The 25,255-nt window shown below is 46.7% G+C and overlaps 1 protein-coding gene across 2 annotated transcripts in view; it reads left to right on the top strand.

Annotated features, from left to right (window-relative positions):
• The first annotated feature begins 677 nt into the window (after positions 1–677).
• Positions 678–25,255, top strand: part of FOXN2 (forkhead box N2) — a 44,301-nt gene continuing 19,723 nt past the window's right edge. Inside the window, exons 1-2 of one of the 2 annotated variants that reach the window (XM_033145063.1) lie at positions 678–895; positions 24,037–24,587. In XM_033145063.1, coding sequence (XP_033000954.1) covers positions 24,051–24,587 — 537 coding nt within the window. In that variant the 5' untranslated portion in view covers positions 678–895; positions 24,037–24,050. Of the gene's footprint in view, positions 896–1,301; positions 1,364–24,036; positions 24,588–25,255 lie in introns of those variants that run through there. The other variant, XM_033145064.1, reaches the window with a different exon arrangement.

The raw sequence follows: 25,255 nt of genomic DNA on the forward strand, positions 1-25,255 counted from the left end.
AACCCCACGCACCCTCACCTAGGCCAGGGGCGGAATGCAATCTGCTTCTAAGCAAGCATGCAGGCCCTCTGGATGCGGAGCGCCAAGCGCCCGGAGACCATTCAGAAAGCGTCGTCGTAAATTTACAGCTCAGTCAGTACAGCATGAGATTCTTCATCTCAAGGGTCGTGGGTTCGAGCCCCACGTTGGGCAAAAGATCCTTGCATTGCAGGGGGTTGGACTAGGTGACCCTTCCAACTCTACGGTTCTACAACCATCTCCGCATTTGAACCCGGCACCGTATTCCTCCTTTTGTGCCACCCAGCCCGCCAGCCACGTGCTCCCCCTCCACCGGTGCCCGGGCAGACTCCACGGGCGACCGCCGTCCCTTAAACTTATTTGGCCGCCGACTCCCGACCTGCGGGGAAGAGTCAAAGCCAGCGCGCGTGGGAACTTCAAAATCTAAAAACCAAATCCTTCCTCCCCACCCACCCCCCTTTTTCCCAGCGAGCTCCGGCGTGCCATGTGCCCGCGCGCACTAGCCGCCACCACCCCTGCTTCGCGCCGGCCCACCCCTTCCGCTTGCAATGGACTCGGCCGCCTCGTTAAGGGGGCGGAGGCAGTAGGGGGCGGCGCCATCGCCGCGAGGGGAGGGGAAAAGGGGGCCGGTTGCGCGCCCGGAGGCTGTGCAGGCGGGCGGAGCGAGAGGAGGAGCCGTCGGCGGCCGGGGCGCCTTGTTGCTATGGGGAGACGGCGAGGGAGGGGGCGGCGTCGCCGCTGCTGCTGCTGCGCAGGGCAAGGGAAGCCAGAGGCAGCGGCGGCGGCGGCGGCAGCAGCTGCTGATTCCTGACACATCGCCCCCCCCTCGCTGCCATATTGCTGCCCCCTCCCCCTTTGCGCGAGCTTCATGCGTACAGTGAGTCGGAATCTCTCCTTTATTAACTATCTCGGGTCGAGGGATGCGGGTGGGGTGGGGTGGGGTGGGGAGCGGGGGGTGGTTAAGAGATACACCTCTCTTCTTAAATTTATTCTTTCCAACCCCTGGGTTTCTCTCCCCCCCCCACTTATTTCGATTTCTTCTTTTTTTCCCTACTTCTAGCTTTTTAATTCTCACTTGTCTTCCCCTCCTGATTTCAGCAGCGTCTACTTCCAGTTGTGTTTTGCTGGTGTCTTTCTGTTTTCATTCTCTCCCCCCCCCCCTGACGTCTGGTGTGTGTCTGTGCAGCGCGGAGGCTTAAATTGTGCTGTGTCTGTGTATTGTGTACACACACACACACACATACATTGTGGGTATATGCGCGCGCGCGCGCCTCCAGCTGAGTTCCCTTGGCTTCAAGATATATGGCGAGGTTGGGATCTAGGGCGGCTGCAGATCAGAGGAAAGGTGAGGAGGTTTGAGTTGGTGTCAGAACTGGGGGTACGCGTGTCTTTTTTTAGGGTTGTGCCTGCAAGTTGGTGTGTGTGTGTGTGAACAGACATTCGTGTTCCCGAGTCAGGGGTGTGTGACTTGGAGAAGGGAAGATAAATGCTCGAAACTGGAGAGGAAGACATTGGAGAGGAGAACGAGGGGTTTTCTTGTGGGTGGTGAAAAAGGGTTTCTGCCCAAGCCAGTCGTGTGTGTAAATGTATAAACAGCTTGACTACCAGATCTGTGTCTGACCTGTTTATGTTGGGCGTTGGGAGGAGTGAATGGAACGAGAAGGTTGGACGCAGCCAAAGCTTGCGCGCTCGCTCTCTGTCGGACCTGAGTCTCTATATACGCCCCTCGAGAGATAGGTGGACTTAATGGGACCCAAATCTGATTTTTAGAGCTGTGTGTTCTGATATGATGTGCTCCTCCTTCAATGAAGTGGTCCGGGCTCCCTTGGGCGGTGGGGACGATGGTGGCATCTGGGGCAGGCAGGCGAGGGTGGCGTTTCACTGGAGGGGCTCTGATCTCCTCCCCCATCAGTCCCTCCTTTCCTCTGACCCTTGTCCCTCTTCCTGCCCTAGACTCTTGCCACAAACACCCCCCCCCCCACACACCCTTTAACCAGGTAGCTTTGCCGTTGTGCACGCGCCCTTTCGCCTCCTTTTGGACTTTGCTTCATCCTTAAGCGCCGCTTATGCGGTTGCACCAGGCCCCCCTAAATACGATGCGTGCGCGCTTTGGCTATTGCTAAGACGTTGTGTACCCTTTTGCTGCCCGTATTCTTTTAATAAACCTTCCCCGCTTCCGGGTGAGAGTGACTGGCTCGATCTTTCTTTCCGTCGTCACAAAGTTGGAAGGGAACAAGACATCCCGCGCGCGCACACAAAAAAGTTCACCTGCTTTGGAAGTTGTTTTTTTTTTTAATGCAACTAAGTGAATTCTTGCCTTCTCCCCATAACCCTTAGAAAAGAAAGAGAAAGAGACTTTTCCCCCGGCGTCGCTTCTGCCTCTCCGCCGGCTTGCTCCGTCCCTCCCTTCTCGAGCCTCCCCCATTTTGGTTCAGGATTGTGACAGCCACGTGGCTGGCAAAGCCTCTCGCCGGGGAAAGGCGGCCACGGGGTCACCCGGGCTGCTCCGCGAGCGTGTGGGTGGCTGCGCGTTAGCAGCCCGGCACAAAGCCCGGCGCAAAGTCTGCAACGCCGCCCCCTCCTCTTCTTGCATGCAAGCGTAAGAAAAGGTGCCCCCCCTCTGCGCTTTAGTCCTGCCTCCCCTCTCCCCCCCCCCGCCTGCTTAGAAAATGCAAACTCTCCGAACGCTGAATGCAAGCGCAAGAGATTCAAGCCAACGGAGAAAAGGGGGGGGGGGGAAACCCACCATCCTCTGAAAAAACTTGGACCCTTTTGTATGGGATCGATCAAGCCGCACTAAATAACATTAACCTCCCCCCTCCTCCCAAGCCTCCCGTTCTGTAACTGGCACAATTGGGAGTACACTCCCCGCCGCCCCCCAACGCCTAAATATATGCAGGCATAGAGAGAATAGGGGGACAGCACGCAGAGAATTTTAAACACACTTCAGTGTGTGTCAAAACCCCCCCCCCCCCATATGCATGCGCTGTGAAAGGGTTAGGGAGGCAACAATCGGACACTCTTCTCTTTTTTTCTTTCCCTTAGTTAACAGACCTAAATGTGCACTTGGGAACTCCTGGTTTGCAGAAATCCTGTGCAATGCTTCCTGCAAATAAGAATAAGGGGGAGGGTGCTGGTTCTACTCCCACTGGATTTTTAACTTTGGTGGATGTGTGTGTGTTTTTTTAAAGGTATTTGTTAATGTTACAAATTATATCTTGGTGGTGTTTGTTGTTTTTTTGGCTGTGGTTAATTGCACCTTTTGGTTGGATGGTTGTAAGCTGCTTTGAGGGTCATATGCCCACGGGAAAGGGCTGAGATATTTTAATAAATGGGAGGGTTGTGAGCAAACCCTGTAGAAAAAACGAAATGCATTTATGGTGGTCTTTGTTTTGTTCTAATGTATCACAAGGGCAATGAGTGGCTTTTAAAAATATTTCCTTTCTCTGTTTATTTTCTGCGGAGTCATGCTCAGGTAAAAAATTACTTTTTCGCCCTTTGCAAATAAGGAAATTTGTGCTTAGGGGTAGTGTTTCTGTAGGTCAGCCTTTCTCCACCTGGTTTCCTGCAGGTGTTTTGGACAACCAGGAGGGCAACCCAGATGATTGAGGGATTGAAAACCAAGCCTGGCCTTGGGGTCTCTTCCAACTCTACAGTTCCGTTATTCTAAGTTCTGTGGGACCTGACTCCCAGGTAAATGTGTGTTTAGGCTTGCAGCTGAAATTAAACTCCTTCAGTTACCACTGATTTCAGTAGGGGAGATTTCAAGATGCTAAACTCTCCCAGTGAAATTGGTGGGGTGCAAAATCAGTTCTGACTGGCTCCTGCCCATGGTGCATGATGCTGATTTTTTTAAAAAAAGTTAAATTACTCAACAACATAAGAGGTACCTGCAGGATCAGGCCAACTGCTCATCTAGTCCAGCATCCTGTTCTCACAGTGGCCAACCAGATGCTTGTAGGAAACCCACAAGCAGGACCCAAGCACAAGAGCACAGAAGCACAGCATGGACACTGTGGCTGGTAGACATTGATAGCCCTCTCCTCCAAAATCCTCTTTTAAAGCCATCCAAGCTGGTGGCCCCCACTGCCTCCTGGGGGAGCAGGTTCCATATTTTAATTATAATCTGCATGAGAAATACTTTCCAATACTGTCATACCTCTGGATACGAACGCTGTGTGTTGCGTTCGTCACGGGATATGAACGCGCCGAACCTGGAAGTACTGGAACGGGTTACTTCCGGGTTCGGCGGTTCGCGCATGTGCAGAAGCGCCGATCTGCGGCATGCACATGCGCAGACGTGGCGCTTCAGGTTGCCTGCTGCTTATGTTGCGAATGGGGCTCAGGAACGGATCCCGTTCGCAACCAGAGGTATGACTGTACCTGCCCTGAATCTTCCAGCGTCTTTGGATGTCCACGACTTCCTAGTGTTATGAGAGTGGGAGAAGTTATTTTCTTTATCCACTTTCTTAGTGCCACACAATTTTCTGAGCTTCCATCCTGGCTCCTCTTACTCATCTTTTCTTTGAACTCAAGAGGCTGTTGTCCCTTGACCCTTTTGCTTGCCCTTTTCTCAGCCTTTTCCAACTTCTTTTTGAGATGAGGTGACCAGAACTGTACACTGTACTCCAAATGCGGTTCCGCCATAGAATTGTGTAATAATAGCATTATGGTAGGGTAAGAGTGGTTTTATTATCCTTTCCTAATGATCCCTAGTACACTGGGCCAATATTTTCATCAAGCTGTCCTCTATGACCCCAAGGTCCCGTTTTTTGGTCAGCCACTGCCAATTCATAACCCCACAAGCTTATATGTGAAATTAAGACATTCCCCCCCCCCCGGATACGCATCACTTTACACTTGTTTACATTGAATTGCATTCACCTTTTTGCTGCTCGTTCACTCAGTTTGGAGAGATGCCTTTTGAGCTCTTCCCAATCTCTTTGTTTTCTATCAACTCATATCATCAATGAACTTGGCCACCTCATTGCTCGTGCCTAACTCTAGATGGTCTATGAACAAATTATCAAACATGGGTCCCAAAACTGATTCTTGGGGGACTCTACTTTCTTAGGGCTGCCATATGTCTGGGAACCGGGCAGAATAATGGCGTCTGGGTGGATTTTCAGCAAATTGCCAAAATGTCTGGGGAAACACAGACGTATGGCAAGGGGGGTTAATTTTTTTTTTTAATCATTCAAAAAAAAAAAGGCCAACAACTTTCAGCAAAACCAAAATAATAATAATAATAATCAACTCAACTTTGTCCGGATTTTCGCTTTGGGGAATATGGCCACCCTAACTTTCTACATCCTTCCATCAGGAGAGCTGTCCATTTATTCCTGTTGTTGTTCAGTCGTTCGGTTGTGTCCAATTCTTTGTGACCCCATGGACCAGAGCACGCCAGGCACCCCTATCCTCCACTGCCTCCCGCAGTTTGGCCAAACTCATGCCAGTCGCTTCGAGAACACTGTCTAACCATCTCATCCTCTGTCGTCCCCTTCTCCTTGTGCCCTCCATCTTTCCCAACATCAGGGTCTTTTCCAGGGAGTCTTGTCTTTTCATGAGGTGGCCATAGTACTGGAGCCTCAACTTCAGGATCTGTCCTTCCAGTGAGCACTCAATTTATTCCTACTCTCTTGCTATATAACCAGTTCTTGATCCATTAGAGGAGAGGACCTCTCTTCTTATCCCATGACTCCTACTCGGGTGTTTCTGGTAAGGTACTCCATTGAAAGCTTTTCCAGCATCCAGGTTCACTGTGTCAACCAGATCACGTCTGTCTATATGTTATGGGTTAGCTTATTTAAATAGCTGGGTGGAAACTGGGGGGGGGGGGTTTAAGAGCCAATATCTCTCGCCCACACCTCTTCCCAGTGGAGAAGCCGGTATTCGCAAAAGTTTAAAGGCAGCTTGTTAAGCTTCTGACACCTTCTTGACTTCTAGTCCTGCCCACCACAAGAGAGCTCTCGATTTCATTCCACAAATAGAAGATGCGAATCTCCACCAGGTGATCTTCAAGTGAGGTTTCTCCCTTTGTAAAAGTGGCCACGATCCCTGCTAGCAAGTGCAAGAGGAGATATTTCCCTTTTCCTTCCTGGTCAAGAAAGTGTCCATCTTGGTTGTGATCTTGCTGTGTGGGTTGGGGAACCAATAGGAAGCAAAGTTAATGTCAACGCATGCAGGTTGAGATACGAACGCAAAACTCAGCTTCTCCATTGTAGCCGTCAATTAGTCTATGGTACGGAATAGGCAGCAAGCAACACAAACGGCACAAGCAGAAATGATTTCGTGGCTCAGATAGGCGTGTAGACCTGGATCTAGCAAAGCGTTGTGCCTCCTGTCCTCTATGCCACGGGGTTCCAGACTGTGGTCTGTGAGCTTCAGTCAGGTTCCGTGTACAGTGGTACCTCGGGTTCTGTAGTTCCGTTCTTAACCTGAAACTGCTCTTCACCTTAGGTACCACTTTAGCTAATGGGGCCTCCCTCTGCCGCCGCAAAATTTCTGTTCTCATCCTGAAGCAAAGTTCTTAACCCGAGGTACTATTTCTGGGTTAGCGGAGTCTGTAACCTGAAGCGTCTGTAACCTGAAGCATCTGTAACCCGAGGTACCACTGTAGTTGATGCAAAAGCCAGGAGGGTCAAGCAAGGGTCACAGTGCTGGGTTTTCGCCCATTTACCCTGCAGTTCTAGATATGTCTTCTCAGAAGTAGACTGCTTTGAATTAAATGAGACATGCTCCCAGATATACGGGAGCAGGATTGCTTTTCTGCATTGCCCTTTGCCCCACATCATCTCTCTCTTCCCCAAAGGCAAATCAATATTTGGGCCTTCAGGACTTTGGGCAAGTGTGGGTTGCAAGTCGTGACTGATAGCTTTGTCCGCGAAATATGTGTTGCCCGGCAAAAGCCGTTATGGCGGACCATCTTCAGGCATCCTTGTTCCATAACTTTACAAACTCTTTTGCTTGTTATATCGTAAGTATGTAAAATGTCTGAAATGAGGAGCAGGAATAGCTGTATTGTCGCAATGCTAAACTAGCTGTGTGTATCTTGTGGCGAAAATGACTTGTACAGGATATCCTTTTTTTTTAAAGCGACTAGAATTCAGAGCATGGGAAGTGCTATACCAGAAGTCTTGTCATGTGACCTTGCATCAGAATTCCTTCTCTCGCAGCTTCATGTTGTCTGATCTTGCAGCTCAGTCTAGACAGAAAAGGTAAACTACCGGTAGCAGGCAGCTTCCTCAGTGCATTGGATGCATGTGAAATATATTATTCTGGTCTACTTATATTGTTGTGCTGAGCACCTTGATAGGATCTTCTGCCTTTCCACAGCCAACTTTATCTTTTCCTGCAGGGGTAATAGTATTTTACTGGCAAAATGATGGTGTTTTCGTTCCAGGCCGCAGGCAGAACTGTTACATGAGGTTATAAAGGGTCAATATATTGGTTGGACTGGGATAAAAAAGTGCTTCTGAGTCTCTAGTTGATAGCATCTGTTTTTTGTTTTTGTTTTAATATTTGGGGGAGGCTGTCAGTACAGCACTTCTACCAATTTTGTGTTAGAAACTCAGATATACAACAGGCTAAGCGACAAATGGCTCATTAAACCAGGACTGCAGTCGCCCAAACGGAATGCCTAGTTGCCATTTGGGGGGCCAGACAGCTCGAAAGTCGTCCTTTTCAATACGACTTTGTGGTTCCTGAAATTCTGATTGTGCAGATGAAATATAATTGATATAATTCTACAGGATGTGGTATCATTGTGTGAAAACAGTCAAGATCCAAGGATCCCCAGGCATGCACCTGCAGATGGTGGGGATGTCAGGCATCATCCTGGTGCCTGAGCATCTTCACTTGGTCGCAAGTGGCCAATAGCCAGGTGCAAAATGTGCCTGGTACCTGGCTAATTTTGAAGGCTGCTCATTTGCATCATGGGGCTGGGGAAACTTGTGTCCCTTTAGCGGGTTTTGGAGTCCAATTTCCAGCTGCCACAACCAGCTTGGCTAACAGAGTGGATGTGGGTTGAAGTTCAGCAGCATCGGAAGGCCCCACAGATTCCTCATCCCTGTAATAGTAGCTTTTGTCTCATTAAGGGATTATTCAATAATACTTCAGTTTCATGCTCTTCGTACACCCAGGAATGCCCTTGTCACGTGGATATAAAAAGTAGGAAGAATTAGGGGGGAAATGCAGGCTCTTAAAACCAGGCATAGGCAAACTTGGCCCTCCAGATGTTTTGGGACTACAACTCCCATCATCCCTAGCTAACAGGACCAGTGGTCAGGGATGATGGGAATTGTAGTCCCAAAACATCTGGAGGGCTGAGTTTGCCTATGCACTTTGTGGGGGCGACAATATATTTTGATAGGGGGCTAGAGCAACAAAATTTGCAGTGTACGGGACTTCCTAGTTTAGGGGGGAAAGCAAGGAAGAAGGGACATGCTAAAGGTATATTAAATTATGCAAGAAAGCCAATAGAACCGTTGTCCCCCCCTCTTATTATTATACTAGAATTGTCATGAGCCCCATGGAGACGACTTGGTGAGAGTGGTCAGATGTGGAAAGAGAGAGAACTGGAGGAGTTTGACCCAGGAGAGAGGTCCAAGGGAGTGGGAAGTGGCCATTGTCTGAAGACGCAAAACCTACAGTGGGGCCTTGTGGATTGGGAAGCAATCAGGACTCATGGAAAGGGCCAAGTGCTGGTCAATGTCTCAGCTGGTCAATGTGGTACTGGCCCCTGCTGGTGTAGGGTCACCCGCCTCAGGAGGCACAGTGCAATAAATCTGACAATGAGCTGGTTCAAAGTACAGGTGAAACTCGAAAAATTAGAATATCATGGAAAGGTTCATTTCTTTCAGTAATTCAACTTAAAAGGTGAAACTAATATATGAGATAGACTCATGACATGCAAAGCGAGATATGTCAAGCCTTTATTAGTTATAATTGTGATGATTATGGCGTACAGCTGATGAGAACCCCAAATTAACAATTTCAACTTTAGGGTTTTCATCAGCTGTATGCCATAATCATCACAATTATAACAAGCAAAGGCTTGACATATCTTGCCTTGCGTGTCATGAGTCTATCTCATATATTAAACTCCGGTAGCTAATGAAAACAATTGTTTACATAAATGGACTTTTCCACGATATTCTAATTTTTCGAGTTTCACCTGTATCTTCACAGGCTCAACCCACTTGGGAGAGGGCTTGCTCTCTCAGTCTTGGGCCTTGGGATGCTGATGTCAAGTGATGGTGCCCACCCTGCTCTTCAAAAGGAGAGTCCAGGGGGCGTGCCGAATGTTGGGCCAGCATCTTAGCTTCTTCTGAGCCATGTACTCTACAGCTCTGCCGTGTTTCCTGACTTGGTAACCTGTAACCCATTTGGGCTCTGGAGCAAATTTTGGAATTTTGGATGGGGTTTGTTCAGACCCATGGGAGATACAGCTGTCAGCGGCTGCTAGCAACAATGGCTGTGTTCTAACTCTATATTGTTGGAGTTGGTATGCTGAATGGATTAAAATAGTTTTGAGATATTTTTTTTTAAAAAACACGATACAGTAAATATTCCCCTTTAGGAATTACGAATTTGATAAAATTGATGCAGGAGTTAAGGAGGAGTAAAAGTTGTTACACATGTTGTGTCTGCCAAAAGACCCTGGTGTGCTGTGAATTTGCCTTTTCTTTAGATGGTATTCAAATTTATTTAACAAATTAATGCATGTTTTTTTTTAAACAACAACAATATAATAAAAAGCGTGTGGGGGAGATTGGAACGTAGACTTCCTACTGATGCGTAACATTTATTCACACCACTTATTTTATTTTTTAAAACCTTTCCAAGCATCTTACAAAAGGCGTGAACAACAAAATTATCCGTAAAAACAGTTAAAAGCAGCTATTTAAAACGGTTTAAAATCTGCTGTTGCCTTATTGCTGTTTTAATTGTTTTTTAAAATAGGATAAAAAACACAGATTAAAGCAGATGTTTTCAAATTCCAGATTCCTCTGGGGTCTCCTCAGTCCCAGCTCAATGGGATACAACCACACCAGGCCTCTCTGGGGCTAGATAGATACGAGTTGTAGGAAGCTACTGCTGTAGCTGTTTAAATAGTGCTTAAAGCCCTAAAATGACTTAGGTCCCAAATATGAAAAGCCATCTCCTTTCCTCAGGCCTTACTGGATGTTAAACTTATTGGATGGTAGATCTGTTGCCTTCAGAAATTTGGGAGGTGGCAGGCAGAGAGCAGGCCAGGGTGAGCTCCCGTTGCTCGGTCCCAGCTCCTGCCAACCTAGCAGTTCGAAAGCACGTCAAAGTGCAAGTAGATAAATAGGTACTGCTCCGGCGGGAAGGTAAATGCCATTTCCGTGCGTTGCTCTGGTTTGCCAGAGGCGGCTTAGTCATGCTGGCCACATGACCCGGAAGCTGTACGCCGGCTCCCTCGGCCAGTAAAGCGAGATGAGCGCCGCAACCCCAGAGTCGTCCGTGACTGGACCTAATGGTCAGGGGTCCCTTTACCTTTACCCTTTGTATTCATCATACCGCGGAAAGTACCCCTCTTCTTCCTCTGACCTTGGGCACCTGAGATAGATATATCTTAATACCCAACCTATTCTCTTGATCGCAACCTGTTTTAACATTTTAAAACATGTGCTCCGAATGGTTGTAACCTGTCTGAGGAATCCATGGTGCGAGGGAAGGCAGGTAAGAAATCTCAATTATTGTTATAAATATATATATATATATCTCCAGAAATAATGTCGGAATGCTCTGCGCCACGATTTGCTCTCTCCTCACCCCTCATTCCAGCGTGTTAAATATAGTGGACTTCGGCTCTTCAAGTAGCCATTTCGCGCAGCAGTAAATTAAGAAAACAAACACACCCACACAAAACCATTTCAGCTATGGTGACAGTTCATTGTAATCTTAACCTGGTTTCTCGAGGAAGGCGTGAGGCCTCATTGTGCTCCGCTTCTTTACTTACACAAATCCACCTGAATAAAATGTTACAAGGAGCCCATGTAAACGGGAATAGCCTGGCTAAAATAAGCCTGGCTTGTGCTGCTTATTTTTATTTGCATTTGGAGGTCGCCCAGTTATGGATGGCCCGGAGGCCGCGGTAGTAATAGATTAACAAGCACAAATATATATTTACATTTCTTATTAACATCTAGATTAAAAACATAAATATGAAAAACCCCAGCCTTCTGTCAGCTGAACCTTTCTCCATATAGAAAAGCTTTGCGGTCTTCCAAAAGGTGTAGATATATATATGCTTTGAAAATCTCGGAGGTCTGAGAGAAATGGCAAAGTAGGGAATTTTGGGGCTGCACTTCCATATAGAATTTTTCCTGCCCCTGGAAAGGCAGAGAGGGGTCTTGTTTCTGGGACTAGGCTTCTCTATGCCAAGCTTGGTTTTGTTTTTTTTAATGGAGCATTTAAGAAAATGATACCCAAATTATCCCCAGTGTTCGAAATTCCCTGAGCGCCGGGCACGTTTTGCTACTGGCGCGGGTCCAATTGCGACTAAGTGGAGATTTCTGGGCGCCAGATTGGTGACTGACACCTCCATCGAGGCCAGCGGACTTGTGCATAGCAAAAGACACACATCTTGTGCTTCTGCACTGCTGAGCAAATCATGGACCCCTTGCTGGGCGGCATCTCAGTCCTCCAGACATCATATCAAGGAAAATAAGTGTAGGGCTGAGTACAGATATTTCTGACTGTGCTGCAGCCTTTCTATAGGCTACCCAAGCAGAACTCGCAGGCCACAGTTTGAAAACCTCTGCCTTTGGTCCATTTCCATTTCCGCGGTGTGGGTTTCTCCTTCTTGCATACAGGCACAAGCGAATTGTTTTACGAGCAAGCTACAGTCAAGCAATGTAGTTGAGATTATAGAATCACAGAATTGTAGTATTGTAGCGCTGGAAAGGGACGTCTAGCTCAAGCCCGTGGCGAATAGACATTCTGTTGTGGTGACCATAACCTAGGCTTGAGGTGCTATTTGGTGCTTGGCTTACATAACTGCGTTTCCAACACGGCTTCTCCCCCAGCCATGCACCTGCCGCACCATTAAATTGTACGATCCCAGGCACTCACTCAGCACCAAATGAGTTCCCTGCAGGTATAGATTGGCTCTTAAGCAGTGCTAGAAACTCAGATATATAATATAATTGCCAAATGGCACCTTAAACCCAAGGTGATGGTCGTCACAATGGAACGTCTAGGCCAGGGGTCAGCAAACTTTTTCAGCAGGGGGCCGGTCTACTGTCCCTCAGACCTTGTGGGGGGCCGGACTATATTTTGAATGGGGGGGGGATGAACAAATTCCTATGCCCCACAAATAACCCAGAGGTGCGTTTTAAATAAAAGCACACATTCTACTCATGTAAAAACACCAAGCAGGCCCCACAAACAACCCAGAGATGCATTTTAAATAAAAGGACACATTCTACCCATGTAAAAACATGCAGATTCCCGGACCGTCCACGGGCCAGATTTAGAAGGCGATTGGGACAGATCTGCCCCCCGTGCCTTAGTTTGCCTACCCATGGTCTAGGCCCTTTTTAGTACTGGGATTTATTATTACTATTATTCATTTCACTTCTATACCACATTGTATTAAAGAGCAAATCTCAAAGCATTGAAACATCAAATAACACCATCCAGAATAAAACAAATTCAAGCTCCGTGGAAAATATTACAGATCCTTCTCCAAGGGGGATTTTGCTTCCCCCAGTTGCCAACCTGGTGTTCAAAGATCTCCATGTGGTCGTAATTGGGCTTGCACCAGCCGTAAAACACGCCTGGCTAATTTCTGTCACTGTTCTTGATAGGGATGTATGTTGCACAGTGTGTGGGAAGCAGCTGTGACTATCTGAGTGCCCATCTACATGCGCCCTTGCAGTTTGAACATGAAAGTGTGGTTGGAATTAGAGATAAGGCGCAGGCATAGAAAGGATCTCTTTGTACAGCTCTTGAGCTTGAAGCCTGCACAGGCGGTGAATGGCAATTCTATATGGAGTTTGCCCAGGTAGCTAAATTAAAAAGTTGATCCCTACTACAGGCATTGCCAATTCCCAAGCCATCCACTCCCTTTGCGGCTTTACAACCGGTGAGCAGGTTTGCAAATGTATGGATTGCAACGCAGATGATTTCCCATATTGAGCTGCATAAACAAGACTCACCGACCCCCCCCAAAGCCCCCCTCTCCCAAAAACCATGGCAATCCAGGGTGGCTTCACTCGTTCAGCCACCCTGCCGGAGGTAGTAGCAGACAGATGGTTCTCAACAATGGGAAAATCCAGTTGGTTTCCCTTAGGAAAATGCTTGAGAACAATAATGCTTAAGGGGATAAAGGCAGATTAATTAATAGAGGCATTGTTGGTGCCTGTGTTCGGTTGCTCCTATTTGCGCTCTAATTATGCGATAGATGTGCTCTTTTATGGAGAGGTCTAGCACACAGCGTGGATCAAGCACCCTTTCCATCGTAACAATATCTATCAAAAGAAAGGCTTAAGTCTTGCTTCCATTTTAGACCAACAGTAAGATGAACGTGTAATCTGCAGAGCAACCCTATGCATATCTGATTGCCATAGTAGTGTTTGTTTTACTTTGGCATAATCTGCCCTTTAATTTGGTGTGAGTACTGCCTTCGATATCCAGTGTGTATTGTAGGACGGTGTCCCCAATAGCCTGATTTATACTGGCACTAAACCATGGTTTAGCGTTGCAAGAGCAAGCCAGAGTGAACCCCACACTTGAACTCTCCCTCCTCTCCTTCTGGGCACAGACATGAGGACAGGATAGAAAATTTCTGCTTCTGTTTTGGATGAACCACAGTTTTTTGTCCAATCCTAAACCGATTAAGTTTAAGTATGGTTAGTTGAAACAAAGCCAACTTCCTAAACTATAGTTTGGCTTGTTTCAACAGACCATACTTAAGATTAATCACAGGCTGTCAGGTTCAGGTGGCATGGCAAGCTGTGGTTAATCTAAAAAGGAACCAAAAGTTTTCAACCTGCTCTTCATGGCTACGTTGGAGGGGGAAGACAGGTTTGCATGTTTCCATTGTGGCTGATTTGAACGAGAGAAAAACCAGATGTGAAGGATGTCAGTTTGCTAATGCTCATAACAGCATCCTCACACTTCCACTCTGGAATCCCCAGAGCAGTTTTGCAATTGTGTTTTAATTCTTGGGGAAGTGCTGGTGGAATACAATGAAGCATGGACGTATATAACCATACACGCGATTGATATATATATATATATATATCCACTACCTGATGCATAATAAGAAAAAGGGCAAGACTGGTGCTTGATAGAGCATTCAACCACCTGCAATGCAAGTTGCAAAGCTGGACATACACAGTCGATTGATTTATAAAAGGATTTCTATATGTTGCTATTCTGGTGGAGTACCCAAGCGCACCACATGATTAAAACAATATTACATTAAAAACCAAATTAAAATATACAGGGGGAAAGCCACAAAATTCACTCAGTAAACAGAGAGTAAATGCGATCCACAATCTGAGCAGAAACTTTTTTTATTACCAGAGGAGCTGTCTGCCAGATTTCTGCGGGAGGACTGTTCCACAATGCAGGCACCACTGCACACAAAAGCCCCATTTGCTGGTTGATCCCTGATGGACTGGAGGAAGGCATGCCATCACCAAGAGGGGCACCTCCGAACCTCATACTACATAGGCAGTTTCGTATGGGAGAAGGCGTTCTTGCAAGTAATCCAGGTCCCAAGGTTTTATGGGGCTTTATAAGTCAACAGCAGAACCTTAAACCTGGCTCAGTAGCAAATTGGCAACTAGGGAAGCTCCATCAGGAGAGGCGATAGGGTGGACCAGTAAGCAGCACGCTGCACCAGTTGCGGCTCCCAAACAGCCTAGGTGAAGCCCAACACAAAGTGCATCACAGTTGTTGTTGTTGTTCAGTCGTTCAGTCGTGTCCGACTCTTCGTGACCCCATGGACCAGAGCATGCCAGGCACGCCTATCCTTCACTGCCTCCCGCAGTTCGGCCAAACTCATGTTAGTAGCTGTGAGAACACTGTCCAACCATCTCATCCTCTGTCGTCCCCTTCTCCTTGTGCCCTCCATCTTTCCCAACATCAGGGTCTTTTCTAGGGAGTCTTCTCTTCTCATGAGGTGGCCAAAGTACTGGAGCCTCAACTTCAGGATCTGCCCTTCTAGTGAGCACTCAGGGCTGACTTCTTTGAGAATGGATAGGTTTGATCTTCTTGCAGTCCATGGGACTCTCAAGAGTCTCCTCCAGCACCATAATTCAAAAGCATCAATTCTTCGGCGATCAGCCTTCTTGATGGTCCAGCTCTCACTTCCGTACATTACTACTGGGAAAACCATAGCTTTAACTATACGGACCTTTGTCGGCAAGGTGATGTCTTTGCTTTTTAAGATGCTGTCTAGGTTTGTCATTGCTTTTCTCCCTGGTATAGTTTTCTCCCTGGTATAGTTTTCTCGCTGGTATAGTCTGGTATAGTTCCTCTGTGTGTGCATCACAGTACAGTAGTCTTATCTTGACACTGTGGACATACAACATCGATCCAGGAACGGTCATCATTGATGTACCAGCCACAGTTGGTAAAAGGTGCTTCTAGGTGCTGCAGCTACCTGGACCTCCAGTGACCACAATGGCTTCAAGAGCATCTCTAAGCAACTCGCCTATTATTTGGGCGATGGATTGGCTCTTAAAATCTTACGTCTGTCATCAGCGCAGCCAAAGAGAAGGCAGGTGGTTTGTGCTATGAACACTACAGCTGCATGCGCTTTCTCATCTAGTGGGGATGAGACTGCTAAGGGATGTGCCAGCTTGCCTTAACTATGACCAAGAGGCAGGTTTCTTCTCTCCCCCCCCCCTCCTTTTTTATCCCCGAGGAGAACATAATGCTCCAGTTGTCTTGGATACACGGCGGTGTATGTAGCATTGTAATCAAATATAGGCCGTCTGTAGTTGCATTTTGGGATTTAAATCTGACCTCTGATCTCAACAGCAGCTCTGGTGAGATGGGCAGCATAATGTAGCACATGTGTGGAAGTTGCTGAGAACAAAGGGAAAGGGAGAGAAGGAACAAAGGTAACTCTTTTTTGCTCCTCGCCTCTTGGATTTTCCTTGAACATATGCTTTAAATGGATGAGTGTTTCGGGGGCCTGATGGTGGAGCTAAACGAATCTCTCCTATTTGTTGGTCTGCCTCGATTGTAGCGTTTAGATGTCGGAATGAAATTTGGTGTGTTGCGTTCATGTGGGGAGCCTGCGTTTGAGTTCGGGAGCCATCCCGACAGGCTACACCCATTGTTAAATCAGAAGTGGAATTGATGTGTTTGGTTGGGATGGGCAAATCCTGCCATTTTGGTTTCTTCCAGTTTCCTCCCCACCCTAATCTTAAGTTCAGTTCTTCACATTTCCCCATCAGTTTGCATTAAAAAAATATTTTCATCAGCATTATAATACAGATTTATCCTAATACACGTGTGTGTATGCAACTTTGCCTAATATACACATTTTGTGGAGCAATTTCCCCTAAATTTCAGGTGTTGCTTTCAGTAATATGTGTCTTTTATTGGACACCTTACTCCAGCGCATGCATTTTTGTACACATTACTTCTCCAGAGAACTGCCTTGCAAAATTTGAAGAATTGTGAATTTTGACGGATGTGCTTCAGTTTTTCTTGTGTTGTTTCAGAAGCATGAATTAGGCACGTTTGTCTTTAAATGAGAACTGAAACATATTTCTCTCCTCACCCCTAGCGCACAGGTGTTGTAATGAGATCTGTGTCAAATGTCAGGCTGAGATTTGGTCTTCATCTGTGTGCCCCCTGTTCTGTGTTCCAGGTTCAGACACCGGCTGAATCCCCACACCTGGTTTAGAGGTTGTAACGTTTGGGGAAGAAAATAAAGATTCAGAATGCCTTGTTGTGAAATACCAGAAGGCCTTTGCATGATGATTGTGATTTAGTAGTGTAAAAACTGCTTTAAAGGAAATTTAGAGAAGTTCATGGAAGAAAAGTCTGTTTCGAAAGTGTTGTATTCCACTGAGTTATACTTTTGAGTCAACCCATTGAAAAGAATGGAGCAAACTCAATCATGTTCATGAATTGAATGGGTCTACTCTTGAGTAAGTCTGTTGGTTATATCACTCAGGAAAGATTGTCTCACCCCTTACATGCCCAACAGTGTTAGAAATTAGACAGTTGCCAGGCGTGTTTTGCATGGGTCCAGTTGCAACGATGTGGAGATCTCTGGGTGCAAAATGCCCCTTAGAGAAGGATCTGAAATATTTCCCCTTGAAGCTTGAATTTGTTTTATTCTGGATTGTTCTGTTTGATGTTTTAATGTGTTGAGATTTGTTTTATAAAATATAAAGCGGCATAGAAATGAAATGAATAATAACACTAACAACAAACTTCATTGTGGAGGAAAAAGGCGCCTAGACATTCCATTGTGGCGACCGTAAGGTAAAATTAAAGGGACCCCTGACCCTTAGGTCCAGTCATGTCCAACTCTGGGGTTGTGGCGCTCATCTCGCGTTACTGACCGAGGGAGCCGGCGTACAGCTTCCGGGTCATGTGGCCAGCATGACAAAGCCACTTCTGGTGAACCAGAGCAGTGCACGGAAACAGCGTTTACCTTCCCCCCGGAACGGTACCTATTTATCTACTTACACTTTGACGTGCTTTCGAGCTGCTAGGTGGGCAGGAGCTGGGACCAAGCAATGGGAGCTCACCCCGTTGCGGGGATTCTAACTGCCGACCTTCTGATCAGCAAGCCCTAGGCTCTGTGGTTTAATGTGCCATTTGGCGATTAGATTAGATTTCTTGTGTTTCTGACACTGATACCCAATCCATCACTGTGCTCTGCAGGTGAGGGTTTCCTGCAGATACCACCTAATATGAACATAAAGACGAGCCTGCTGGATCCAGCCAATGGCCCATCTAGTCCAGCATCCCGTTCTCACAGTGGCCAGCAAGATACCCATCGAAAACCCATAAGCAGGATTCGAGCACAAGAGCTGTCTCTGCTCCTGTGATTTTGAGCCACTGGTACTCAGAAGCAGGGGACAAGGGGATGGGCATGTGCAACCATGACAGGGAGGTTGAATGCTGTTCAGCAGCGTAAAATAGTCGTGTCTGTTTTCACGCAGACTTCCTCTCTCGTTTGCCCAGGAGGCAAAACAGGTTTTATGGGATGTCAGATCATAATGACAAGTCTAGGAATAATCCTCCTCCACCTCCTGATTCCCTGCCCCCACCTACACTCTCATGCAGGTACACACCCTAAAGAGCGTTGCAACATAATGCACTCTGGTATTAAATGCCAAAGGCTTAAGTTCTGGCGTAATGAGGCCACAGTCCAGCCGTTCAGAGGCCGATTGGAACGTGCAGTGCTGAACAAGCAGGAAGCCCGGACACAACTCTGTTTAGGAATGCTGCGAGTTCTCTTGCTTCGGTTATCCCCCCTTTATCCAACACGCTTGCTGGCTGATTTGACTCCTATACAGACAAGGATGTGTGAGGGTCCCAGTGCTCAGAGCCGTCTTGTGCAGTGGGAATCCCCCCCCCCTAAATTGGAGAGAAATTCCACATTGAGATTTTATTCATAAAATAAATTTGCAGCTCAGTAAACGGGTTCGATATTCGTCTGCCTGGGCAGTTCCAAGCACCTGACTTCAGGTGACTTCCCCTAGCAAGCATGCACATATATATGATAAATCTCTTTGAGTGTGCTAAAAATTAGTACATGAGCAGTTTTTGTTTTCATAATAATAGCAACAACTATTAACAACAACAACAACAACTGTATCTCTATATAGTGGTACCTCGGGTTAAGAACTTAATTCGTTCTGGAGGTCCGTTCTTAACCTGAAACTGTTCTTCTTAAAAAAATAAATAAATTTATATTTATCGAAAAATTTTAACACGTAACACATCCACATTTAAAATTAACAAAAACAAACATAATAAAAACATACATATAAATCTTATACCTAATATTAGTTCCTCACATTGTATTGGACTTCCTCCTATCTCCTCCTCCTGCGTTCCTTGTCTATAATCTTTAGTAATTTCTAAACATCTTACCAAATCATATTTACTATAAAACTTACTTAAATATTCACCCTTATCTATTTTTCTTAACTTATATTCATCTATCTTAAACACTTAACCTTACTCTACGTCTACAGTCTAGCTTTTCCTTCCTAGTTATATCTAATTCTCAATCATACAATACTTTTAAAAATACAATTTAAATTTCTTCCAATCTTCTTCCACCGCGTCGTCCCTCTGGTCATGAAGTTTCCCGGTCATCTCGGCGAGTTCCATATAGTCCATCATTTTCATCTGCCATTCTTCAATCGTTGGTAATTCATCTGTCTTTCAGTTTAACCTGAAACTGTTCTTAACCTGAAGCACCACTTTAGCTAATGGGGCCTCCCGCTGCCACTGCACCGCCAGAGCACGATTTCTGTTCTTATCCTGAAGCAAAGTTCTTAACCTGAAGCGTTATTTCTGGGTTAGCGGAGTCTGTAACCTGAAGCGTCTGTATCCTGAGGTTCCACTGTATAAGGGAAAGACTTGATCGACTTGTCTCAACCTGATATCTCAGAGGGGTCGGGCTGGTAGGGGCTGGCGCAAGTTGTAGTCCGACAACATCTGGAGGGTACCGGCTTCGGGAAGGCAGGGCTAGGTAGGCTCGCCATCTTGCCCATTCTAAATTAGCTTCATATGATCCTATGGTTTAGCTTGGGAATGTGACACAGACTTTCATGCTCACTCTTCCCCTCTTGTTCTCAGAAGCTCACATCCTTTTCCAAGTGCTCTAGCCACAGTCTTGTGGGGCAGAATGAACAAAGGCTGTTGGGAAAATTGGAATAAGGTGTTTTAACCGGGCCACTATTCCTTAATCTCAGTGTATCTGCCTCCCCCCACCGCCGCCCAAATCTGCAGTATGTGTTTCTGAAGTGTGTGTGAAATACACATACAGTGGTACCTCGCAAGACGAATGCCTTGCACAACGAAAAACTCGCTAGACGAAAGGCATTCGCTAACGAAAGGGTGACTCACAAGACAAATTTTTCTATGGTCATGCTTCACAAGACGAAAATTTCAATGCATTCCTATGGGAATTAAATTCCTATGCATTCCTATGCATTCCTATGGTCGTGCTTCGCAAGACGAATTTTTCGCAATACGAAATGACTCGCAGAACGAATTAATTTCGTCTTGCGAGGCACCACTGTAATATTTAACAATTTTCTATGCAAGTCCTTAACAATATATGGGGGTGATGATGTTGTGGCATGTGATATTTCTGGATGTTTGGGACAATGGGTTTTGCCCAAAGTGTTCCTTTTAAAAATGGAAGGACTCCTTCTGCTCGTGGAGGAACTGAGATCTAATGCAAGATCCTGCTCGAGAAAGTAGGGGGGGTGCTATTTCCACCCATTCATCCTGCAGGCGCCCCCCCCCCCACATAACTACCTATGCTTTTCCGGCAGTTCTCTCAATCCTATGGAGAAGCGATTGCAAGTTGCACAGCCTCCATTCTGCATGGCAAAGAGTCGAATGCACTGGGTGCCCAGGTTAAAATTCTGTCACTGTTGTGGGTTATGGGCGATTTTGGGAAAGTTGCCTGTACCCTCAGCTCGGTTCCCCATCTTTTACAAAAATGAAATAAAAGTAACCATCAGTGTACCTCTCAGGTTTTCAGTTTTATTTTGTGGATGTCCAAGATATAAGGCAGGCTTCCTCAACCTCGGCCCTCCAGATGTTTTGGACTACAATTCCCATCATCCCTGACCACTGGTCCTGCTAGCTAGGGATGATGGGAGTTGTAGGCCAAAAGCATCTGGAGGGCCGAGGTTGAGGAAGCCTGATGTAAGGCACGTAAAGGCATTGTATGCTCTGTTTGCGTATCAGCTGCCTGTTAGCCAGGTCTGAAGAAATCGCTTTGCCATTGCTATAGAAACCTTCCCTTGATTAGATGTCATAACTCTGTTTGATTCACACTGATATGGCTGTGGGTTCCCACTGTGAAATGAAGACAGGTTTCTTTTTATATATGCACAGAGAATATAAATTCTGCTGCTTTATAGCTTACCAAATGCTTAAGTGGTTTTTGATGCAGAATTTAATTAAAGTAGTTGCAGGAAATAGTAAAAAAAAGAAGTATATTTTTTTCTATGTGTCTATGTGTTTGGACCGTAATCTGCAAGTTTAACACATTAGCGGTAAACCTTTTTATGAAATATTTTAATTTAGAGAGAGCTTGTATATCGGGGAGCTTATATCCCTCCAGGGAGAAGCAATCTGTCCTCGTGCCTACAGAATAATTCAGTGTAGGCAAGCCAAGTCATCCTTGATGGGTCTGAACAATATTGAAGGCTCAACTTTATTTGGGCCTTGCTAGTTGATGTTTTTAATGCAGTAATTGCATGGTGGTTGCTAGTGATCCAACCATCGTTCTTGGAGGCGTCTTCCAACTTCAGGACATGAAGAATACTGGAAGTGGAGAGAATTTCTCTTGCAACAGAGAAACTTCATTTTCATGTCAGCGTGTGTCTAAATGTTACCCATTCCCAAATCTTTAGCATTGGTGGATGCTGCACATAATTGTGGTTCCACAAGCACCGTTGGTGACTGATGACGACCCCCCCCCCCACCTCAAACTACAAAGCTTCTTGGCCTGTTGAGTTTTAAATTTGTGTGTGTGTGTGTGTTGATGTTTTCAATTGTTAATCATATTTTTATCTGTTTTAATACTTGAGTGGTTAATTTTAAGCAGAAGCCGTTATAGTGGATTATTCACCAGCAAGTGCAAAACTGCTCTGGATATTTGTGTGTCTGTGGCGTCATGGATGCTATCCAGTCGGTGCCTTCCGCAGCTAGGTGAACGCTTCTTCCTCCTCCGTTTCATTTCCAACCCTACTGCAGATTTGCAGGAGTTTTTCTTTTCCAGAGCTTGAATACGTAGCAAACAAAGCAAGTGCTCTTGGAATTTTGCCCCCCTCTTTTTTTTTATTAAAAAAAAAGCACAACCCATGAAGTCCAGCTTCACCTGCCAATGCCCTAGTAGTGAATGTGTTGCCACTGAGCACCCCAAAATTGCATTTCCTTCAGAAATGGTAGGCCAGCCAATACCACACTTTCTGTATACGAACAGTTCCAAGTTAAGAACGGACCTCCAGAACGAATTAAGTTCTTAACCTGAGGTACCACTGTATTCCTGCCTTCCAGTGAGCTCAAAAGAGCTCACGTTGAGCTTTTGCCCTGAAGATGCCCCCCAGCAGGAAATGGCTTCTCTGATTCAGCCACCGCCAAAGGGGGGTGGTTAAGAGCAACCCACGGTTTTAATACTGTTTATGACAGCAACAGTTTATGACACAACATATCAAATACTAATATGAGGGGTGGGTGGGTGGAAAGGAGCCGAGCAAAGATGGCCCAAACAGTATCGCCTTTTATGCACCCACCACGATAATAAAAAATTATTAAATTTCAGGTTGGCAGTTTATTATGCATTTGAATTCTCCTAAAAAACATGGAGCCATCCTCTCAGGAAAAGGGCTGTAGCCCAGTGCTCTCTGCACACAGGAGGTTCTGGGTTCAAGACTCCTCCCTGAAACCTTGGTGTCAGGGCCAGAATCAGGCATAGGTCAGCAACAAAGCAATGCCTCACTCCAGGCCAGTGGCGTTAACTCTTTGTTCAAGGGAACAGCCCACAGCTTTGGCCTAGTGGTCTCAGCAACTCTTCCCAGGAAGTCTTGTCCCGATGAAGCAGTTGCGAGGACTGAAGGTCCCCGCCTTCCCGGTAGCCACTAGGTCTCTACCTCTCCCGGGCCTTTCCCGCGTAGTCTCAGGATGTGTCTGCACACAGCCATCCTCTGCTCTGCCTGCTTAATTTCTCTGCATGTTATGGGAAACCAGGGGGAGGGGAGCTGCTCGAAGAAGGAGACTCCTTGGGTTCTTCAGCAGCCTGTCTCCACTCTGCCTCTTGGCTAGCCTCCTCTCCAGCCTCCAAGTCGGAGTCTGAACTGCTCTCTGCCACAGCCTCTTCCTGCTCACTAAACCCTGTTGCCTCTTCAGCTTCCGACACCACCTCCTCCCAGCCGCCTCTCTCCTCCCTCTGACTACTCATGGTCACCCAGTCCCCTGGCTCTGAGCCTTCTTCCCAGGAGGTTCCCTGGCTGGTGCCTTCATCCAACTAGTCCATGGCACTTGCAGACCCGTTGCCAGTTACTTTCGACTAGGGTTGAGGAACCCGACTCAGCCTGAGGACCGCATTCCCTTCTGGGCAGCCTTCTGGGGACCGCATAGCAGTGGTCGGGGGAATTAGACGCAAAAATGGGCAGAGGATGGGATGTGATTTTCTGCCATGTACAGTCGGCTAGTTTCTGCCCACCCTATCAGATCCTTCTCTGTCCTCCAAGCAAGAGGCCTCATAAGAGATCAAGGAAATGTTCCAGCCCAGGTAGAAAGGAGGCTACAAAACAGGGTTAGTGTGACCATGGGAGAGTCCTGAGGGCCAGATGGAGAGGCCAAGAGGGCTGCAATCCACCCCTGGGCCTGAGGTTCTCTCCCAGACCCCTGGTGCTGCTGTAAATAATACTCAGCTGGGCGGACCAATAGTTTTGTTAATCTACAAGGCAGATTTCTACTTCAAACCTTGATGGCAATACTCAGTCTCCACTGTATGTTTCTGAATGCCAGTTGCTGGAAACCACAGGAGAGCAGAGATAACGCCAAGGTTGCAGGTTCGATCCCTGTATGGGAACAGCTGCATTGTAGGTGGTTGGACTATATGATCCTCAGGGTCGCCTCCAACTCTCTGATTCTATTAATTCCTGTGCTTGGATCCTGCGTTCAGGCTTCCCGCGGGCACCTGGTTGGCCACTGTGAGAATGGAATGCTGGACCAGGTGGGCTCCTGGCCTGATCCAGCAGACTCTCCTTATGCTTCAATAAAAGCTTTCCCCCCTGTTTCTAGGCCAACAAGATTAAATGGGTCCAGTAACTGGAATGACTCCGGACAAGAAAGCTGAAACGCCGGGGGCAGAGAAATCCGCGGGGCTGCGGCACATCCAAAGAACGGGGAGCTTGCCGGAAGCGGTGGATGCGGCTCGGCCGAAGGCCACGGCCGTGGATAGCGAACTGGCCGACGACGAGCTCACAAACTTGAACTGGCTTCACGAAAGCACAAACCTCCTAACAAACTTCAGCCTCGGAAGTGAGGGTCTTCCGGTGGTTAGCCCCCTGTATGACATCGAGGGCGACAGTGTGCCATCCTACCCTTCTTCCTGCTACTCCAACCCCGAGAAGAAATCTGCCACATCAAAGCCCCCTTATTCCTTTAGTCTCCTCATCTACATGGCGATAGAACATTCGCCCAATAAGAGCTTGCCGGTGAAAGAAATCTACAGCTGGATCCTGGAGCGCTTCCCGTATTTTGCCACGGCCCCCACTGGCTGGAAGAACTCGGTCCGGCATAATCTTTCCTTGAACAAGTGTTTCCGGAAGGTGGAGAGAAGCCACGGCAAGGTGAGAACTGGGCGCTTATTGCTCTTCCTTTTGTTCTTTTTAAAAAAACAAAAACCGTAACCAGTTTGCTTTGCTTGTTGGTTTAAGGGGAAATATGGTGGAACTTCCTTTGATTCAGATGTTTTGTTGGAACACACAAACCCAAACCATGTCTTTGCTGCCCTACAATTTTGAGAGGGGGTAGCCCTGTTCAGTTCCCTGCAGTCAAACCAACAAAGAGTATTTTGACACTGTCCAAAAAGACTGACACTTTCCTTCCAGGGGAGTGCGGCCCCATCCTGACGAGGCCTTTTCCCACCTCCTGGGCTGGAGAACTTGGAACGTGTAACACCTCTGTCTTTTCAGAATCTGGTTTCAGTTTGTTGGTCCACATCCGGCCCACCCATCACTTCCTCCGGGCACCCATCTAGCACCCTAGCCACCTAGGACTAGGCTGATATCAGCAGGTTCCAAGAATCCTCTTTGTTGTGTGACTTTGTTGGGTCATCTTGGTTTGCTTGGGAGCCTGGATGAGAGCTAGGAGGCTGAGAGGCATTGGGTACGAAGACCCTTCAGAATCTCAGTATTTATTAGCAGTGTGCAACAATAGTTTTACTTGGTCTGTTTTTGCAACTGTTGTTTTAGTTTGCCTTGGTAAAATTGAAAACAAATTGGTAGAATTGATAACA

Source organism: Lacerta agilis, chromosome 3 (assembly GCF_009819535.1).
Source record: "Lacerta agilis isolate rLacAgi1 chromosome 3, rLacAgi1.pri, whole genome shotgun sequence".
Classification (NCBI taxonomy): Eukaryota; Metazoa; Chordata; class Lepidosauria; order Squamata; family Lacertidae; genus Lacerta; species Lacerta agilis.